At 39.3% G+C, this 19143-nt stretch overlaps 1 protein-coding gene across 1 annotated transcript; it reads left to right on the plus strand.

Moving 5' to 3' along the window:
* Positions 1–482: 482 nt before the first annotated feature.
* Positions 483–18804, plus strand: LOC143039977 (ATP-dependent RNA helicase DDX24). The gene is made up of 12 exons (XM_076210478.1): positions 483–550; positions 3199–3387; positions 4762–5172; positions 7154–7666; positions 8269–8459; positions 9076–9256; positions 11728–11868; positions 12356–12484; positions 16232–16393; positions 16557–16721; positions 17437–17558; positions 18304–18804. Exons 2-12 carry the CDS (start codon positions 3202–3204, stop codon positions 18686–18688), a joined length of 2586 nt encoding a protein of 861 aa, XP_076066593.1. The 5' UTR covers positions 483–550; positions 3199–3201; the 3' UTR covers positions 18689–18804.
* The last annotated feature ends 339 nt before the right edge of the window (positions 18805–19143 follow it).

Here is a 19143-nt window from a genome sequence, read left to right on the forward strand (position 1 = left end):
GCCGAGCCCCGCGTAGCGAGGTCGGGTGCAGCCGGTTGCTCGCAAAATAAAATATATATTGGTAGAATTTTTTCTTCGTTATATAATCTTTAAAGTTCATTGCTCGTGGTGATAGTGGTAAAAACTACCAAAGATTCTTCCAACTAGCATAAATCGAGGCTTACAGAAATAAAAGAAGCCACACAAGTCCATACAGGGACAAGGCGACTGCAATTCCTCACATGTCTATCACTATTCACTCTAACATTCTCTCTCCTCCAGTGATGTGTTTATTATCATCACTTTGCTTTTCTCACTACTATCCTCATAAGTGCCAGCCATGGGTACAAGTTCTAAATTAGTACTCTATAAGAAAATTTATTAAAGTAAGATGTTGACAGCTCATTTTCTATATTTTCTTAATTTTGATTTTTTTATTAGCATACATTTTTCTTGACCTTTCATATATTTTCGATCTTTATCGAATGTTCATGTTTGTTTACATTTAGAGACTGGATGTCGCAGCTGGGAAATTTGGAAGGGCAAAACACGTGTGAAGTGACTAATCATTGTAAGTAAATACGAAATCTTATGCTTTTTACATGAACTTCTATATGCATATATAACTTCACTTGGCACATGGAATGATAAATTGGAATTACCATTCAGGAAAATTAATTGCTGTCTCTTATTAAATTGTTAACAATATTTATTTAGCTTAGCTATTAGATAATTAGAGTGGACTACTATGGTTTAGAACTTCAGTACTGCAGTAGAAATATTCGTAATAGTTGTCATGACTAGAATTTGGTAAATATTCGTTCACTGGTATTAACTTTTTCTCTTTTTGGTGAATATATAAAACGGTAAACGTATGATTGAGCTGATTATAATTACACTGATTTCAGACCTCATTCGCACAGTTCACATCCATTCCAACCAACATACCCAAAAAACTTTACATGCACTTTTCACCATACAACAACCTTGTCAAGCAGGATTACGTCACCGTGGTGAGGTACAGAGGCTGCATTGTCCCTCAGGGGGCCTCAGAGGCTCAGTGTAGATCCATCTCGGCTGCATTAGGTAGGTCAAACACCACCAGAGGCGCCACCGTCGATGACGAGCACAATAGTGCGTCATTTTATGCGCACGCCGTTCAAACGGCCAAATTTACATACCGCGGGAAATTTAATTAATAAAAATGTTGCGTGAGTGTATTTACTACGATCGTAATAAATTTCAAACATTCACATCATCAGTTACATGTCGGTCAATAAAAACATTAGATAAACATGGCGGCCTGCATTCAGCAGTATATCAAAAATTGGTATATGTTTCAACGTAAAAAATGAGCTAACAAATTTATTGTGCGGGCAACTGACCATAATTAACCAAAACTACTAGTATCGTGGATTATTCTAATACCAAAATAAAGTCAGTATGTTACGGTAGAGCTGAGAAATTGGTTGTTAAAATTAGTTTTTTTTTTCTATCGGGTCGGATTATCGGATAACAACATCAACATCCATCCCGCCATCTTATCTATCACTGGTGATATGGACCAAACTTCACTCTATTAAGTTTCTTACTATTATGTTATTAGTGTAATAGACTTATAGTTGAATTATTTTAAATATTTCCTTTAAAATGTGTGATTTTCATGTAATTTGATCGAAGAGAAGTTACGTTTTCATCCTCCGTAATATTACGGACCACAGCTACGATTCGTCCTGCCCGCTATCTATGATCACTGGTGGTATGGATCAAACTACACTATTAAGTTTGTTACTATTGGGTTATTAGCGTAATACCTTGCATATAATTGAATTATTCAAATTATTTTCTTTAAAATGTGTGATTTTCATGTAATTTTACGGTATTCGTAGCTGTGGTGGGTAATTTTGCAGAGGATAAAAACGTAATTATATGATCAAATTACATGGAAATCACACATCTTATAGAAAATAGGTCAAATAATGCAACCATATGCTAATTTTTTATATAAAATTGTGCCTGTCAGTAAAAACCGTCATTGTTTACGTTTGATCGGCGATCAGTCAGACCGCACGTTTCGGCCCGATTTCCTCGGACAAAATAGGCCCGATTTAATTCCATTCAAAATGCAATATCTCGAGAACTAGGACAGCTAGATGGATAAATCAAATTGCATTATACTCATAGCGACTTTTTCCATCCCATGAGAACTACTTCAGCTCAAATATCAGGAATTCCATTTTCATATTGACCTAGCTAGCTGCATCAATAATGGATGGAATAACTTCCAAACACTCAAACAGGGTTTCAGGCATTAAACAATATCATAATGATAATGTCTCTGTTATGTACTGAGAGTGCCACTAATTAAGATACCCAGGTTTTCTTAATACTTAATACTTGATGTACTTCTGAGGTCTGTGCCTCATAGTCATGATGGTGATCCTCCACTGAGTCTGTTTTGTGTTTTCGTTATAATTTTATTTAGTTCCACTTGGTCTGGTAATGAATTTTAGTCTGCATGGCAATAGGATGTGTACTGTAACCAACAGAAGTTCTTATTGTTAGTCTAGTGCAGGGTTGAATTATTTACCACGCATCCTGTCACATCCATTCCCTCCTTAGGGTGGGAGCTGAGGCTTCTGGGGCCTTCATGTGGTAAGCTGGCTGGGTTCTATTCCAGTTGTACACAAACACAATTTTTAACTTTTTTTTTTTTTCATTTGAAAGATTATTTATTTTTATGGAATTTCTTTTCAATACAGTATTGTCAGAGTTAGATAACAAAAAAGGTGCTTAGTTTTGAATATAGGTTAGGTTGAATATCTGTGTTTGTGTGTTTCTGGAATTGCACTGTTTGCTGTCAACATTGAACATGGTCATGGTCCTTATTTCCAAAAGGGCCTGTGTCAGATGCGCATATGCCCTATGCAGCCTCTGTCCTTAGACTAATTAATTTTTAGCTATTCCAGGAGTTAAACAACAAAAATTAAAACATTGTAACTCATTATTGTAACTTATTTGATATATCATATTGGTTAAAAGTTCAGTTATGATACTATTAATAATTTTTTTTACAATTTATTGAAAATATCTTTTGTACATAAGAAATAGAACAAAAGGTGAAACTTGCCTTTTTTTCTAACAGGAATGCTGAATTGTTAGACTTATTTAACTGTGGGAAGACTTATGTTTTGAATGACTGACTTTTATCACCCCCAGATCATGGTGAAGAACAAGTACAGACCTGCCAAGCCCAAAGTAGAAGGCAAGGCTGCAGTGCCGGTTGTTTCAGCAAAAGAATTTGAAGGTCTCAATGGCTTTGAGGAACTTTCGTCATACGTTTTGCTCAAGCCAGGTCAACATGGCAATGTGAAAAGGGAGGTATGGAAGGATGGGAAGATAGTGAAGGTGAGGATAAACCTGTGTTCATTAAATATAGAGTTAGGTCATTCATTTATAGTCAAAAAAGATTTTGCTTTCAGATCCTCCCACCTATATTATGAGACAGGTGGAATGTTTGGTCATTAGTTGGTGGAAAAGAGACTAAGAGGTAGGCAGAGGTGCTGAAAGGAGAAAGAATAGAAGGCAAAACTGAGAGAAGTATAGAATGTATTGAAAGATAAAAGAAGTGGGAGTAAAGGAAGAATGTAGGTATATGAGTAAGTGTTAAAGTGCACAAAGACTCACTGGGATGAAGAGGATGGGAGGAAACAGAAGGAAAGGCAGTGAATGGTGTGATGAGGTAAAGATAGTGGTGGCAGAAAAGAGGAATGAGGCTATAAAGAATAAGAGAAGAGTAAGGCTGTAGCAAGAGAGAAAATGCAAAGAGTATTGTATTAGATGAAAGCTGGAAAGGTACATATTAGATCATTGTCAAGCAGAAAGTTAGACAAAGGTTGGAGTAGTTAATGATGGAATGGCTGGTGAGATTATTTATGTGTCTAAAGGAAAGTTTAGCAGTGGATTAGATGAATGCATGTTTAGTTTCCCCAGATAAGGGTAAGGGATTGTGTTGTGGATGTGTGGGGTAGGGGAAGGTTTGATGAAGGTAATCAAAAGTTTTTATGTGAATAGTAGAGCATTTGTGGGAGGCAGGAATGGAAAGAGTAGTTTCAGGTGAAGGTGTACCTATTTCAGGGTTATGTGATATTGCTATGGTTGTTTAGTGTGTATATGAATGGGGTGCAAAGGGAAGTAAGCAGGTGATAAGACAGAGTTTTCTGTAATCTGGAAGGTCTGAGGAGTACTGCAGTTTGGATAGAAAGACTTGCTAACCTATAAGTTGGTGAGATAAACTCTTATTAGTACAATAGATAACAGTCCAGTGCTTCAGGACTAGTTACTCATAGTGCAGCTGTGGGTTCTCAGCCACTGAAACCTGAAGTAGCAGATCTTATCTTGTAACTTTTTTACTTATATTAGTGGAATTTAAGGACGGGGAGAAATCCCTTCGGGCTGTGTCAAATTTTGCTCACACATACTACCTCACCCCCCATCCACCCATGAAGCAGCCTTGCTGTGGATGTGCTGTGTCTTGCAACCTGACCCAGGGCAGTGAACAAGGTGCAGGGATGACCCGTCATTCAGGAGGTGCTAAGATAAGAGGGAGGGTGGAGGGGTGTGGAGTGTATTCAGGGATGGAATGGGTGGGAATGATTTTATGCCTTTTTCTTTTTGGCTACCTCCCTTGTAAGGGGGAAAGAGCCTTGGTATATGTATGTATGTATTAGTGGAATTTGAAATATATATTTTGTTTTTCATCAAATCAAATTTAATTTACAGAAGAAGAATAAGAAAAAGAAGAAGAAACCTAATAAAGAGGAAAGTGAAACAGAAAAGAAGAACGGTGAAGGTGTGAGCAAAGAAAGTAATGAAATTCCAGTTGAATCTTCAGTAAAGAAGAAGAAGAAGAAGAGGAAAAAGAAGAAACAAATTTCAAATATTGAAGGTGGTGACAACCTTAATGAACCTGGAGCAGGAAAGTATGTTTTAAAGCGGAACTTTGAGCCAGAAAAAGAGGAAGAAGTTAAACAGGTGGTTAAGAAAGCACGTTATGACAAAGTGAAACACCCAGGTTTTGGTCAAGGCCATAGAATAGATGCAGATTTCACCATTTGGAAGAATATGTTTGTTCCAGAACCTGTTGTGGAAGCATTAGCTGAACTAGGCTTTGAGCAGCCAACAGAAATTCAGGTAAAGTTTATTCATTTTTCCTTAAAATGGTAGAAATACGCAAAAAAGAATCTTCTGTCTAGTTCACTTGTTCTTTTAAAGATGACAAATGCTATTACTTCATCACAGGGGTATGTTGAAACTGATGCAATTAATCAATCCATTGCCCCATCAGCTGGACTAGATTTGACTTAAGAACATAAAAACATAGAAATCAAGGATACTGTAGGAGACCATAAGGCCTACACTAGGCAGCTCCATGTCCTTTATCACTTATCCTTATCTAAAAAGTTATATTTTCTTAATGTAACCAGTAGACTCGGTGCTCACTACATAGTTACTAAGTCTGTTCCATTCATTAACCACTCAATTGGTAATTGAGTTTTTGCCTATTTCCTTCTTAAACCTAAATTTGTCCAATGTAATTCATTATTACGAGTCCTGCCCTTGTCTTTATATAACCTTGCCTGCATCACCCTTGTAGATGCCCTTGACCCATTGGATTACCCCTATTAGATCACCCCACACCCCTCATTTTTCCAGAGCATAAGTTAAGGTGTCTAAGCCAGTCTTTGTAAGGTGAATTTCTGAGCCCATGTATCATTTTGGTAATATGCCTCTGTACTGATTCTAGTGAATTAATATCCATTCTATAGGACAGAAACCCAGTCTATTTCACATAGTCAAGAATGGGTCTGACTGTCACCAGATAAAGATTAACCACTTCAGTATGACTCAAATTCTCTTGCGCAGCATCAGCTGCCATATGTAATTTGTATCACACTTCTTGCATTATAAAATATAAAGTCACTGCTGTATTACTCATTCTCTTTTACACTGAGTAATGATAAACACAGAAAATGTGATCAAACCAGTTCACAGAATCTGGGGGGTAACTCATGTACAACTAAAAATATATATATAATCAAGATGCTGATGCCAGCATCCTCGTGTAGCCACTTGTGCCTCATGATGCCTGTGTAGGTGTCACCGTACTGAAGTGGTTAATAACTACATCTGCACGATTGTTTGTAACTGTCCTAGCAATAAATCCTAATGCCCTGCAGAAACGAGAAGTGTTTATGTGTTTGAGATAGTGTCTGAGAAGTATGTTAGGGGTTACAAGGTTGGATAGAGTGAGAAATAAGGTGAAGAGGAGGGCAGGGGTGGAAAGGGAGCTGGCTGATAGGGTTGATGAAAGATTATTGGGATGGTTTAGACACACGGAAAGAATGAGTGAGGAGAGGTGTGGAAAACAGAGATGAGTGTAGTGAAGTTGAGAGGATGATCAAGGATGAGGTGGATGGATGGGGTGAAAGGGGTTTTGAGCAAGAGGGGAATGTCTGTTGAGCAAAGAAGAGAGTAGGCAGGAGATAGAGGTATGGATGATATTTTGATGCAGTCTAAAGGGATTTCTCTTTGTCTTCTTTATTTTCTGTATTTGGGGATGGGGAGGGGGGTCACCATGTAAGTGAAACAGGCCTGCTGTGGATGTATTGTGTCTTGCTGCATTGCATCCTGACCTTGGCAGTGGGTAGGAGACAGGGATGGCCCTTCATCCATGAGGAGCTAAAATAATGGGGAAACAAAGGTGGTGGATGGGGGTGGAATGGGTGGGAGGGGATGCATGCCTTTGACTTGGCTACCTTCCTTATAAGGGGGACGGGGGAAGCCCTTGGTATGTGGATAGATAGGTCCAAAGTATTATCTCCACTCATAGGCTCAGTAATCAGTTGCTTCAAAAAATTATCTTGTACCACATCTAAAAAATTTTGTGCTTCCTGGTCTCCTAATTAATTTTCCCAGTCAATGGGGAAGGGTTTTAGTTTGTGTAAATGTAGGGCCATGACTCAAAACACAAGGTTAGTTTGGTTAAGCATGAAAACTACAATTTTACAAGGCTGAGTTTTAAAGTGGTCTCATTTTTATAGAGAAAATGATATGGCATGAAATATCTGTTAATGAATTGGCTGCACAATGAGTGAGTAAAATTTTGTTTCAGCGCTTGACTTTGCCTGCTGCTATCAAAGGAAGAAAGGATGTTATTGGAGCTGCAGAGACAGGAAGTGGCAAAACTTTAGCATTTGGCATTCCGATCATCCACGGTATTCTGAGGGATAAAGAATACGAAGCAGAGCATGGTGATGAAGATAGTGATGAGGATAGTGGTGTTGATGATGGGGAAGGTGAAGGTGATGAAGAAACGGAGGGAGATTTGGAAGGGGTAGAGGACACTCAGGAGGACATTGCTGGACATGAAGATGGTGATAATGAGTGTGATTCAAGTTTTGAAGTTAGTAAGGAGGAAGATGAAGAAGAAAATGATGCAGAAGGGTCAGGAGATGAAACAGTTGATGAGAATCTGATTCAAGATGATGGCATCGGCTGTGTCAAAGTTATAGACAATGTAAAGTTTGATTTTCTGGATAATGATGACAATGTAAATGTGGCTTATGATAGCAGCAAGAAACTTCGGGCTTTAGTCATCACACCCACAAGAGAGTTGGCTATACAGGTATTGAATTTTTTTACCTTTAATTAGAACTGATTTGAGCTATAAATAAGATTTTCTGGTAGACTTATGCAGAGTAGGTGCAACTTTTAGCCTGAAATGGATTTACTAATTTTGACTTTTTTCATTTAATGCTAGTTAACTGGCTGTTTCTATATTATGTCAATTACTTAACTCATAATTTCTTGTTTTACTCCTTGTGTAGATGTTTATATTTCACCAAGAAGTATATTTTTTGTCATTAAATCTATTTCAGCCTCATTAGATTTGTCGTGATTTTTGTCTACTAATAGAATTCATGTTGGATATATTAAACTTTTTAGTTTATTATATTCTATTTTCTGTATATTAATTTTTTATGGATGCTTGCTGGCTAAGTGGGTTAGAGTGTCGCTACTTGGGGCAGAGATTGAGGTGATGGCAGTTCGAATCTGCCACTTATGAGTTGGACCAAGGGTATAGTTAATTAAATTCCATGTTTCAAGGTCCTCTGTTAGGGGGCACTGTCTTAGCCTCCTGATAGGGGGAATTTGTGATGTTAAACTGAATCATCAGTCAATCATTTTTATGATACATGTACTTATATATCATGATATTTTGGAAAGGTCAAGAGTCACTTGGATGCTGTCCTAGTTCATACAGACATAAATACAACTGTTGTTGTTGGTGGAATGGCACCCCAAAAGCAAGAACGGCTGTTGCTTAAAGGACCCGATATTGTCATCGGAACTCCAGGGAGACTGTGGGAGCTCATACAGCAGGGCAATCCACACCTCGCACAAGTCACAAGCATCAGGTATGAAGTAAAAACTTAAAACTTTATTTTCATACATTTTATTATATGACAAAAATGCATCATTAGGTGGACTATTGATGGGTACCTTCTTGTGGTCCTGTGCCCATTTTCAAAACCTGTCAATTCCTTCACATCTATCTGGAGGTGCAGTTCTGTGGGGCTGACACTTGTTCTGTGGACCGGACTCGTGATCATTCTGTCAACTTCAGTTTTATCTCTTCCACCTTTTCATACATGGAGAGCTGGCAACTGCTCCCCTCCCACCACAGTGGTGAAGTAGAAGTAGCCCCATACTAATATAATGTGGACATAAGTCCAGATTTATTTCCTAGAGGGGTCACTGATTAAATGAAGTGGCCTTGCTGCATTGCTTCTGACTCAGGGCACTGGGTGAGATGCAGGGATGACCTGTCATCCAGGAGGAGCCAAGAAAAGAGGGAGGGAGGGATAGTGAATGGGAGTGGAGTATGTGGGAATGAAATGGGTGGGAGTGGGCCTTTGACTTGGGGTACCTCCCATGTAAGGGGGAAAAGGCCATTGGAATATGTATGTATGTATATATACAGTGTATTTATTAATGGAATGGATTCTGTATTGATTAACTTTTTGTTTGTAGATATCTTGCTATTGATGAGACAGACCGAATGGTGGAAAGAGGCCATTTTAGAGAACTCCAGGATCTTCTTGAACTAATCAACTCAAGTGAAAAGGCCAAAACCAAAAGACAGACATTTGTTTTTTCAGCCACTCTTACCACCGTTCATGAAGCTCCTAAAAGGGCTTCTGTGAAGAAGAAAGTATGTATATGGAAGTACTACTGTAATTAATTTCTATTTAGAATTTGAGAGATTATTTTCAACTGTGTCATGCTGCAAGAAAGATTAGTAAAAGACGTGTGGAAGGCAGAGGTGGAAGGAATGAACATGAGGGGGCATCCTAGGATGAGATGGATGGATGGGGGTTAAAGGGGCATTGGGAAAGAGAGGAATGTCTGTTGAGGAAGGATCGGAGAGGACAGAAGATAGGGGTGAATGGAGAAGGGTTGTGTATGGATGATGCCGTGATGCATGAGGGTGAGTGGGTGGGGGATGGAGGATGAAGGAGAATGTATGAGAAATAAATTGATGCAGCCCAAAGAGATTTCTCCCCATCTTCTCCATTTCTGCATGAGGGGATGGAGAGGGGGGTCACTGAATTAATGAAGTGGCCTTGCTGTGGATGTGCTGTATCTTGTGACACTGCTTCTGACCCAGGGCAGTGGACAAGATGCAGGGATGACCTGTCATCCAGGAGGTGCCAAGATGAGAGGGAGGGAAGAGGGTGGAGGGGAGTGGAGTATGTAGGGGATGGAATGGGGGCGGGTTTCTATGTTTTTTTCTTTTGGCTACCTCCTGTGTAAGGGGGAAAAAAGCCTTTGGTATATGTATGTATGTGTCCTGCTGCATTTCATTTGACCTGAGCAGGGTGGCAGGGGCAGGGATGACCCTTCATCCACAAGGTGTTAAGATGGGGTTTTGGATGGTTGAAGGTGTGGCTATATGCATTTTTAGTTAGCCTTTGATGAGTTTGTTGGAAAATTGCATTTCTCTTTGTATATCAATATTCACCATGTATTTGACTTCTGTATTGAATGATGTGTCATGAAATTGCATTGAATGATTGATTTTGGAGTCTGAACAAGTGTCTAGAAAGCTACTTTGACCTAGTTATACCGTTTACCATTGCATATATTCTGGATAATGCACATTAATACATCATTCACACAATACTGACAACAGTACAAAGTTTCATCTCTGAGTGATATATAGTTTAATCTGACAGCTATGGCCCAATATTTTGTGGATATGGTCTCTTACAATAGAGAACTGAAGATTAAGATTGAATTGATCAGTTGAATTTGTTCAGTTAGCTGGGATGTATATTGGGGAAATGGTTTTATAATTTATGAAGACTCCATTTTGGTCCGAGTATGTGATCATGTAGCGTTAGCCTGGGTAAAACCTGCAACTGGCATGATTGGGTTAAAGAGTTTATTTGATGTGACAAGAATTATATAAATTTATCAATATATGTAAGTGCCTTGGGGGGATTAAAAAGTGTAATGAGAAATAGACATTTGGGAATGAATGCTAAGAGGAGATTGTATGAAGGGGTGATTGTACCGACAGCACTGTATGGGGGAGAAATATGGAACATAAGAGAGAAAGAGTTTAAATGTGTTTGAGATGAAATGTTTCAGAAATATGGTAGGGGTTACTAGGCTAGGTAGAGGGGAAAACGAGGAGGTGAGGAGGAGAGTGGGGGTGGAGGAGGAGTTGAGAGATAGGGTTGATGAAAGTATTGGGTTGGTTTGGACACATGGAAAGAATGAGTGAAGAAAGACTAGTAAAAGAGGTGTGGAAGGTAGAGGTGGAAGGAGTGAACATGAGGGGGCAACCCAGGATGAGATGGATGGATGGGGTAAAAGGGGCTTTGGGAAAGAGGGAAATGTCTGTTGAGGAAGGATGGGAGAGGACAGGAGATAGGGGTGAATGGAGAATGGTTGTATATGGATGATCCTGTGATGTATGAGGGGGAATGGGTGGGGGATGGAGGGTGAGTAAGTATGTGTGAGAAATAAATTGACGCAGCCCAAAGGGATTTCTCCCCATCTTCTCTTTTTCTGCATGAGGGGATGGAGAGGGGGGGTTGCCAATTTAATGAAGCAACCTTACTGTGGATGTGCTGTGTCTTGCGACACTGCTTCTGACCCAAGGCAGTGGGCAAGATGCCAAGAGGGAGGGAAGAGGGTGAAGGGGAGTGGAGTATATTGGGGATGGAATGAGTGGGAGTGGTTTTTATGCCTTTATTTTTTGGCTACCTCCCTTGTAAGGAAAAAGAAAGCCTTTGGTATATGTATGTACCTAATCTAATGCAACAATACTAACCCAATCTATGAAATATTGGTAAAACTTTAGATGTGCACAACTAAGGTATTTTTCTATAATGTATGGTTATTCCTAGAGTGTTTTGTGTGTTTCATTGTGCAGAGGATTCGAACCTACTACTCTTGGCGCCAGAGCAGTAGGTTTGAATCCTCTGCGTAACGGTCATAAAAATTATCTGATATGTATATATATATATATATATATATATATATATATATATCTCAATGTGAAATTAATAAAAGATTGTATGAGAGATCATACTGTACTGTTGGTTATTGGAAATGCATAAATGTTTCATCTCAAATGGTAGTGACTTTTTTGACTGTGATCTTTCATTCCAGTCTGTCAAAGTTACGTCGCAGATGAAAATTGAGAAGCTGATGAAGATGATAGGTCTCAAACCAAAGCCGAAGATTGTGGACATAACACAAAAATTTGGAACCGCTGCAAGTTTAACAGAGGCCAAAATAGTCTGTGACAAAGTAAGTATAATCTTGATATTCAAGGTTTTCCCTCAGTAAGATAAAATTACCCATTGACAGATAGAATTAATGTTTAATTATAGAATGCTGCAAAAGGGTTAATTGAGATAAATTTAACTTTCATTGGCATTGGTATAGGTGCACAGGGAGACATTAGAATAAGTGTGGTGTAATATGTTATATCTAAGATGAGAGGAACAAATGGGTGGTGGATCGGAGTGGAATTGGTGGGAGTGGGTCTGTGCCTTGGCTGGTTACCTCCCTGGAAGAGGTCCTTGATATATGGATATAATATATTATAATTATGGAAAAAAAAAAAAAAAAAAAAAAAAAAAAAAAAAAAAAAAAAAAAAAAAAAAAAAAAAAATATATATATATATATATATTATATGTATATATATATATATATATTTGTAGATACCCTGTGAAAGTATCATTAATTTTTTTATCAATTCATTAAGGTCTGAAATCTTTTCCTTCTTTTCAGTTTGAGAAGGATTTTTATCTATACTATTTCCTGAAACGTTACCCAGGACGCACCTTGGTCTTTTGCAACAGTGTCGATTGTGTCAGAAGACTTCAGAGTCTGTTCACTTTCCTCCAGTGTGGACCACAGGTAGGATACTGGAATCTTTTTGTCAGCATATTGATATTTGTAGATGCCAGTACATTAGAAATAGATACATGTGCTAGTGCCATAACTATTTAATGCCTTCAGTATAGTGATGCAAAATGTGGATTTATATTGGTTCTTGGGATCAGTGAAGGGAGCCTGCCTGTGATGGCCCTGAGAGACTAAATATTGAAGAAATCCTGATCAGTTCAGCTGGAGGTGAAACCCCAAAGAGGTGGCACACATTCTTTAGACAATTTTTCCTTCACTTTTTCACATAAAGGAGAGCTAGTATCTGATGACTGCTCCCCTCCTCTTCCTCTCACCAGCAGGTGATATAGAAACATTCTCACACTTATAGATAACAGTTCAAAGTTTATTCTTGAAGAGATCTATAGAAGGGTTCAGAGACTGTTGTCAATTTCTGTGATGCTGTAGATTTCCAGTCAGTGAAACTCAATTTTTTTTTTTTTAAGGAATGTCCCCTTTGGGGTAGATGCCTAGTCCTATCCCCATCCCATAGTATTCTTTCTCCCCTACCACAATGTTCGCCAGAAAAGGAAATATATATGCTGAGAAGTGGTACAGGACACTATTAAGTGGTGAGGGAACAGCATAACAGAGGGACAGTTGCAGTATAATAAAGGGGCATAATTTCTATGTGAATAGAGATTTCCTCCAACACAAAATGATGTGTGGCTCTGGTCTGTAGGGACGCCCCATATAGACCCTAAAGTATCAGGTGCATGCTACTTAGCAGATTTTAACCTCACAATAACATGCAGCCATTACTATTCCTTCAATGGGAGGAAATAGAAATAAGGGTAGTGAGTGGTGGGATGATGAAGCAAAGAAGGTTGTAGAAGAGGAGAAACAAGCATTCAGAGATCGGTTGCAAAATAGGACAAGAGAAACATATGAGAGGTACCAAGAACAAAGAAGAGAAGTAAAACATAAGATGAAGGAGAGCAGATGTGAAATGGGGGAAGAGTATGACAAAAAATTCTGAAAGTAATAAAAAGATGTTTTGGAAGGAGATTAAAAGAGGAAGGGGAGGTGAATCAAGTAGAGAAGAAAAGGTAAAAGGACCAGATAGATGATAATGGAAGTGACGGTGGTAAGAGGAAGATGGATAGAGTATTTTAGGGAGTTGCTAAATGTGAAGGAGGATAGGGAGGGAAGGTAGTTGCAGTGAAAAGCACTAAGAAAATGACAGTGATGAATGAGGAAAATTTGAGAGAAATAAGAAAAGATGAGGTGAAAGCAGTTGTTAGAATTATGAGAGCAGGTGAGGCACCTGGGTTATATGGGTGTCATGTGGAGTGTCTAAAAAAGGGATGTACAGTGATGGACTGGCTGGTGAGGTTATTTAATGTTTGTCTAAAAAAGGGTAGATTGCTGGAGGACTGGAGGAGTTCTTGTATAGTGCCGCTTTACAAGGGAAAATGGGGCAAGTGAGCATAATAGTTTCAGAGGGATCAGTGTTGGTGTAGTTGGGAAGTCTCTTGGGAGGGTTTTGATTGAAAGGATTAAGAGAGGATTAGAGGGAGTAATTGGTGAGGAACAGTGTTGGTTTAGGACAGGTAGAGGTTGTGTGGCTAAGTTTTTTGTTGTAAGGCAGATATGTGAGAAAGGTTTAGGAAAAAGTAAAGATGTTTTTTTGGGCCTTTATCAATTTGGAAAAGGCTTATGACAGGGTAGACAGGAGGCACTGTGAGAGGCATTGCGGATATATGGAATAGGAGGGAAACTGTTAAGAGCAGTCAAGATTTTTTTATGAGAATAGTAGGGTCTGTGTTAGAATTAGAAATGGAAAGAGTGAGTGGTTTGAGATAAAGATGGGACTTCACCAGGGATGTGTCATGTTGTATGAAAGTGGCAGTTGCTGACAAGTCTATCGAAATAAACACCACAAGTGAAGACGGAGCCTTTATTAGTGTGATGTTTTGCTTGTTACAGCTTGTCAAGTACATGAAAAAGTTGTTACAAGTAAAACATTGTACTAATAAAGGCTTTGTCCTAACATGGTGTTTATTTCAATAGATGTGTCCTGTCGCCATGGCTGTTCAATGTGTATATGGATGGGGTGGTGCAAGAGGAAAATGCAAGGGTAATGGGCTGGGGATTAGAGATGGTTAAAGAAAATGGGAGATAAGTCAGTTGTTTTTTGCTGACAACACTGCTTGTAGCAGGATCAGAGAAGGGATTAAGGAAGTTAGTGATGGAGTTTGGGAATGTGTGCAAAAGAAGGAAGTTGAAGATAAATTTGGGTAAAAGTAAGGAAATGAGATGTACAAGGGGAGAGGATGGTAGCAAATTGGAAGCAAGTATTTAGAGAGAGAGGCTGAAGGAAGTGGATAGCTTCAGATACTTATGGGCAAATGTGGCAGGAAAAGGAGGAGTGGAGGTGGAGATAGAATTTAGATTGATAGAAGCAAGTAAATGCCTTGGGGGTTTTAAAAGTGTAATGAGAAATAGACATGGAACATAAGATAGGAAGAGAAAGTTTAAATGTATTTGAGATGAAATGTGAGAAGTATGGTAGGGTTTATTAGGCTGGATACAGTGAGAAATGAGGAAGGAGGAGAATAGGGATGGAAAAGGAGTTGGGAGATAGGGATGACAAGAGTAGTGGGATGGTTTGGTCACATGGAAAGAATGAGTGGAGAAAGATTAGAAAAAGAGGTGTGGAAGGCAGAGGTGGAGGAAGTGATTATGATGGGGCAACCAAGGATGAGATTGATGGATATGGTGAAAGGGGCAGTGAGAAAGAGGGGGATGTCTGCTGAGGAATGAAGGGAGAAGACAGATGATAGGGGTTAGTGGAGAATGGTTGTGTATGGATGATGCTGTGATGCATGGGAGTGGGTGGAGGATGGGGGGTGTTAGGGAGTATGTGTGAATGATATTTTGATACAGCCCAAAGAGATTTCTCCCTGTCTCCTTTTTTTCTGCATGAGGGGACAGAGAGAGGGGGGGTTGCCAATTAAATGAAGCAGCCTTGCTGTGGATGTGTTGTGTTTTGCTGAAGTGCTTCTGACCCAGGGTGATGGGCGGGATGCAGGGATGACCCATCATCCTGGAGGAGCCAAGAAAAGAGGGAGGGAGGGGTGGTGAATGATGGGAGTATGTGGAGATAAAGCGGGTGAAAGCATATGTATGCCTTTTGACTTTGGCTGCCCCCTTGTGAGGGAGGAAAAGACTTTAGTATACATACATATGTATGACTTTGGCTACCTCCCATGTGAGGGAGGAAAAGTCCTTGGTATATGTATATATGTGAAACTCAAGGCAACAATTATTATTATTGTTCTGGCTCATGTCAGGCAGTTTTGTTCAGCTTATGGGGTTCTGTACTATTGTATTGTCTCATTAAAGTCCTGTGGTAAGATAGTGACTGGAATGGATGATATTCTGGCTAATGGAAAATTATTTTGTTCAGCTGAGGAACTATCACTTGATTGAAGGGATTATATTTCTTTGGTATTGGGTCTGTGTCATTTGTGTTGTGGTGCTTAAATTCATATGAAATATATATGTGATAGTGATGCAGATGATCCTCAATTTAGCAAACCTCTGCTGGGACATAAACAATGAATGCACTGATAATGAAAATGATAGTTGATGTTGGGAGTATTATGTTATTGTGTATATGTATTATTTTGATGCCTTGGCTGGCTACCCCCTTATAAGGTGGCATATGTAGATGTTTGAAATGGTGTTGATTGTTATTTCTTGATTTGTTTTCAGTCCTTACATGCTTCAATGCATCAGAAACAAAGATTGAAAAGCTTGGAAAGATTCTCCTCCAATCCTCGTGGTTTTCTCCTGGCAACAGATGTCGCAGCAAGAGGGCTGGACATTCCAAATATCCAGCATGTTATTCATTACCAGGTCCCAAGGACTGTCGAAGTAGGTTGAAGTTTGATTTATGAATGATTTCCAAGGGAAATACAAAAGTCATGTAACATATCTCAAATTTCCATGAATCGGGTTTTATGAACATGTTTATTCCCACCTTTTGAATTAATCTTTAGTTGGAAAGATTTTACAAATATTCACCCAATTTCTACAGACATATATTCATCGCAGTGGCCGAACAGCCCGTGCCACCCAAGAAGGTCTTAGTGTTCTTCTTGTGGATGGAAAAGAGGCAACCTGTTATCATCGTATATGTACTACACTTAAAAGAGAGGCTGATCTTCCACCATTCCCAGTGGACATAGAGATTCTTAGACAGGTGAGTCTTCTGTGATGATTAGGTGGCTGTTTACAATGGAGAAAAATTGCGAGTGGATGAAGGAGTTTCATGGCCTAAATAGTTCTTCATGTTTGCTTAGTAAATTTTTTTGAGTGAATGGGGAGGGACAAAGTCCTCTGTGAGGGGCATCGTCCTGGCCTTCTGATATGGGGGAGTTTGTGATGTTAACCTCTTCACTCCAGGGCACATCGCATGTCTGGCAGCATTAGCTGCCTGACGTGCGATGTTGCGTCATAATAATCGCATTATAAAAAATAAAGTCAGTGCTCAATCGTTTGTTCTCTTTCATCCGTGAATTTTGATAACCATAGAAAATATGATGAAGCCAGTTTAGAGAGAATGGAGGTTCCGTAGGTGCGACTACAATAAATATAATCAAGACGCCGATGTCGGCATCATCGCGTACCCACTTGCTCCTCATGACGCCTATGTAGGCGTCACCGTATGGAAGTGGTTAAACCATATCAAAATCAAATCAGAATGAGGAGGGGGTCAGGGTGAACCGGGTCTGACTGTTGGACTCTGCTGCGGAGGAGTTGTGTCTTTCTATATGCCTTTGGTTTGAGCAGTGTTTTGTGGGATGAGGCTGTGAGGGGCAAGGATTGTCTATCTATATGTCAATATACAAAGTGCCCCTTCCTGCAAGGATTGGGTGTACATAATTTTCTTTAATGTAATGTTATCTTTATTTTAGGTTAAAGAAAGGGTCAATTTAGCTCGTGGAGTGGAAAAGCTGGAGTACTCTCAGCGCAAAAGCAGTGTTGAGGACAACTGGCTCAAGAAGGCAGCCCAGGAAGCTGAATTGCTTCTAGATGAGTAAGATATATACATATTTATTTACTTATAAAAATAAGGGGGTGAGGAGGAGAATGGGGTTAGAAAGGGAGTAGGAAGATAAGGTTGATGAAAGAGCATTGGGATGTTTTGGACACATGGAAAGAATGAGTGAAGAAAGATTAGTAAAAGAGGTGTGGAAGGCATAGGTAGAAGGAGTGAACATGAGGAGGTGACCAAGGATGAGATGGATGGATGGGGTAAAAGGGGCATTGGGAAAGAGGGGAATGTCTGTTGAGGAAGGATGGGAGAAGACAGAAGATAGGGGTGAATGGAAAATGGTTGTGTATAGATGATATTGTGATGCATGAGGTGGAGTGGGTGGGGGATGGGGGGTGAGGGAGTATGTGTGAAAAAATAATTTGATACAGACCAAAGGGATTTCTCCCCATCTTCTCTTTTTCTGCATGATTTAATGAAGCGGTCTTGCTGTGGATGTGCTGTGTCTTGCGACACTGCTTCTGACCCAGGGCAGTGGGCAAGATACAAGGATGACCTATCATCCAGGAGGAGCCAAGATTAGAGGTGGAGTTTACGATGTTAATCTGAATAATCATTGCATGTAACAGAAGGGACAACAAAGGGTGCTTGATGAGTGAAGGATGGGTTTATGCCCTCACTGGGCCACCCTCTTTATAAGGGGGAAAGGTTCTTTTGGTATATGTATATATTGTTATGGCAGAGTTATTTGCTCTCCTCACATACAAATAATAATTGAATATTCCAGGGATGATTTGGACGAAGATGAAAAAAGGGCTGTGACCCAAAATGCAGCTCAAATGAAAAGAGAAATTCAGAAGAAAAGAGCACAACTCAATCAGATGCTCTCCCACCCACTAGTGTCTTCTGACTTTTCTGGGAAGTATCCAACTCAGACAGGGATACTTATCGATCCGCACAGAGAAATGCAAGCAGAGAGTAACAAAGCCTTGACAGTCATGAAGAAGGAAACAGAAGAATATACTTCCTTAGCCAAAAAAGTTAAGATAAAACCTCTAGGAAAGAAAGTTAATAAAAAGAAATATAAAGGATTTGAAAAGAGAAGATTAAAAAGACAAAAAGAAAAAGAGAAAATGATGAAGGAAATGGAAAAAGAAAAACAGGAATTCTAAAGGTAATATGAATATTTATCTGAAATATTGTGAATTAGATTGATAAATTTGCTTATTATTTTACCTGTAAATTGTTTGAAAAGTATTGTTTTAATAAAATGTTAAAAGATAGAAAATCTGTAAATAACCATTTGTATAGGTAACCCCGTTCTTTTGAATATACTGTTATTAGTTGTTGTTGTCATTCATTAGACTGTGGCTGCATAGCCCAGTCTCCTTGAGGAACATCATGGCTGGAATGGAGTTTTTCTCATAAATCCCTTATAGAGTATATTTTGTGTTATTGGTGTGCATAATTGTGTACAATGCAGACTTCCATAATGTCTTGTATGGTATGGGGTGAAGTTTTACATCCTGGACAGTTATTTGATGTGGTCAACCAGCCGCCTCAGGTAACTTGGAAAGGCTGGATGGTGGGTGCACCACAGCCTGGCTAGGTGGGCTCTGTCCTCTCA

The sequence above is a fragment of the Oratosquilla oratoria genome, chromosome 27 (assembly GCF_046742065.1).
Source record: "Oratosquilla oratoria isolate Oo_2021 chromosome 27, ASM4674206v1, whole genome shotgun sequence".
NCBI lineage: Eukaryota > Metazoa > Arthropoda > Malacostraca > Stomatopoda > Squillidae > Oratosquilla > Oratosquilla oratoria.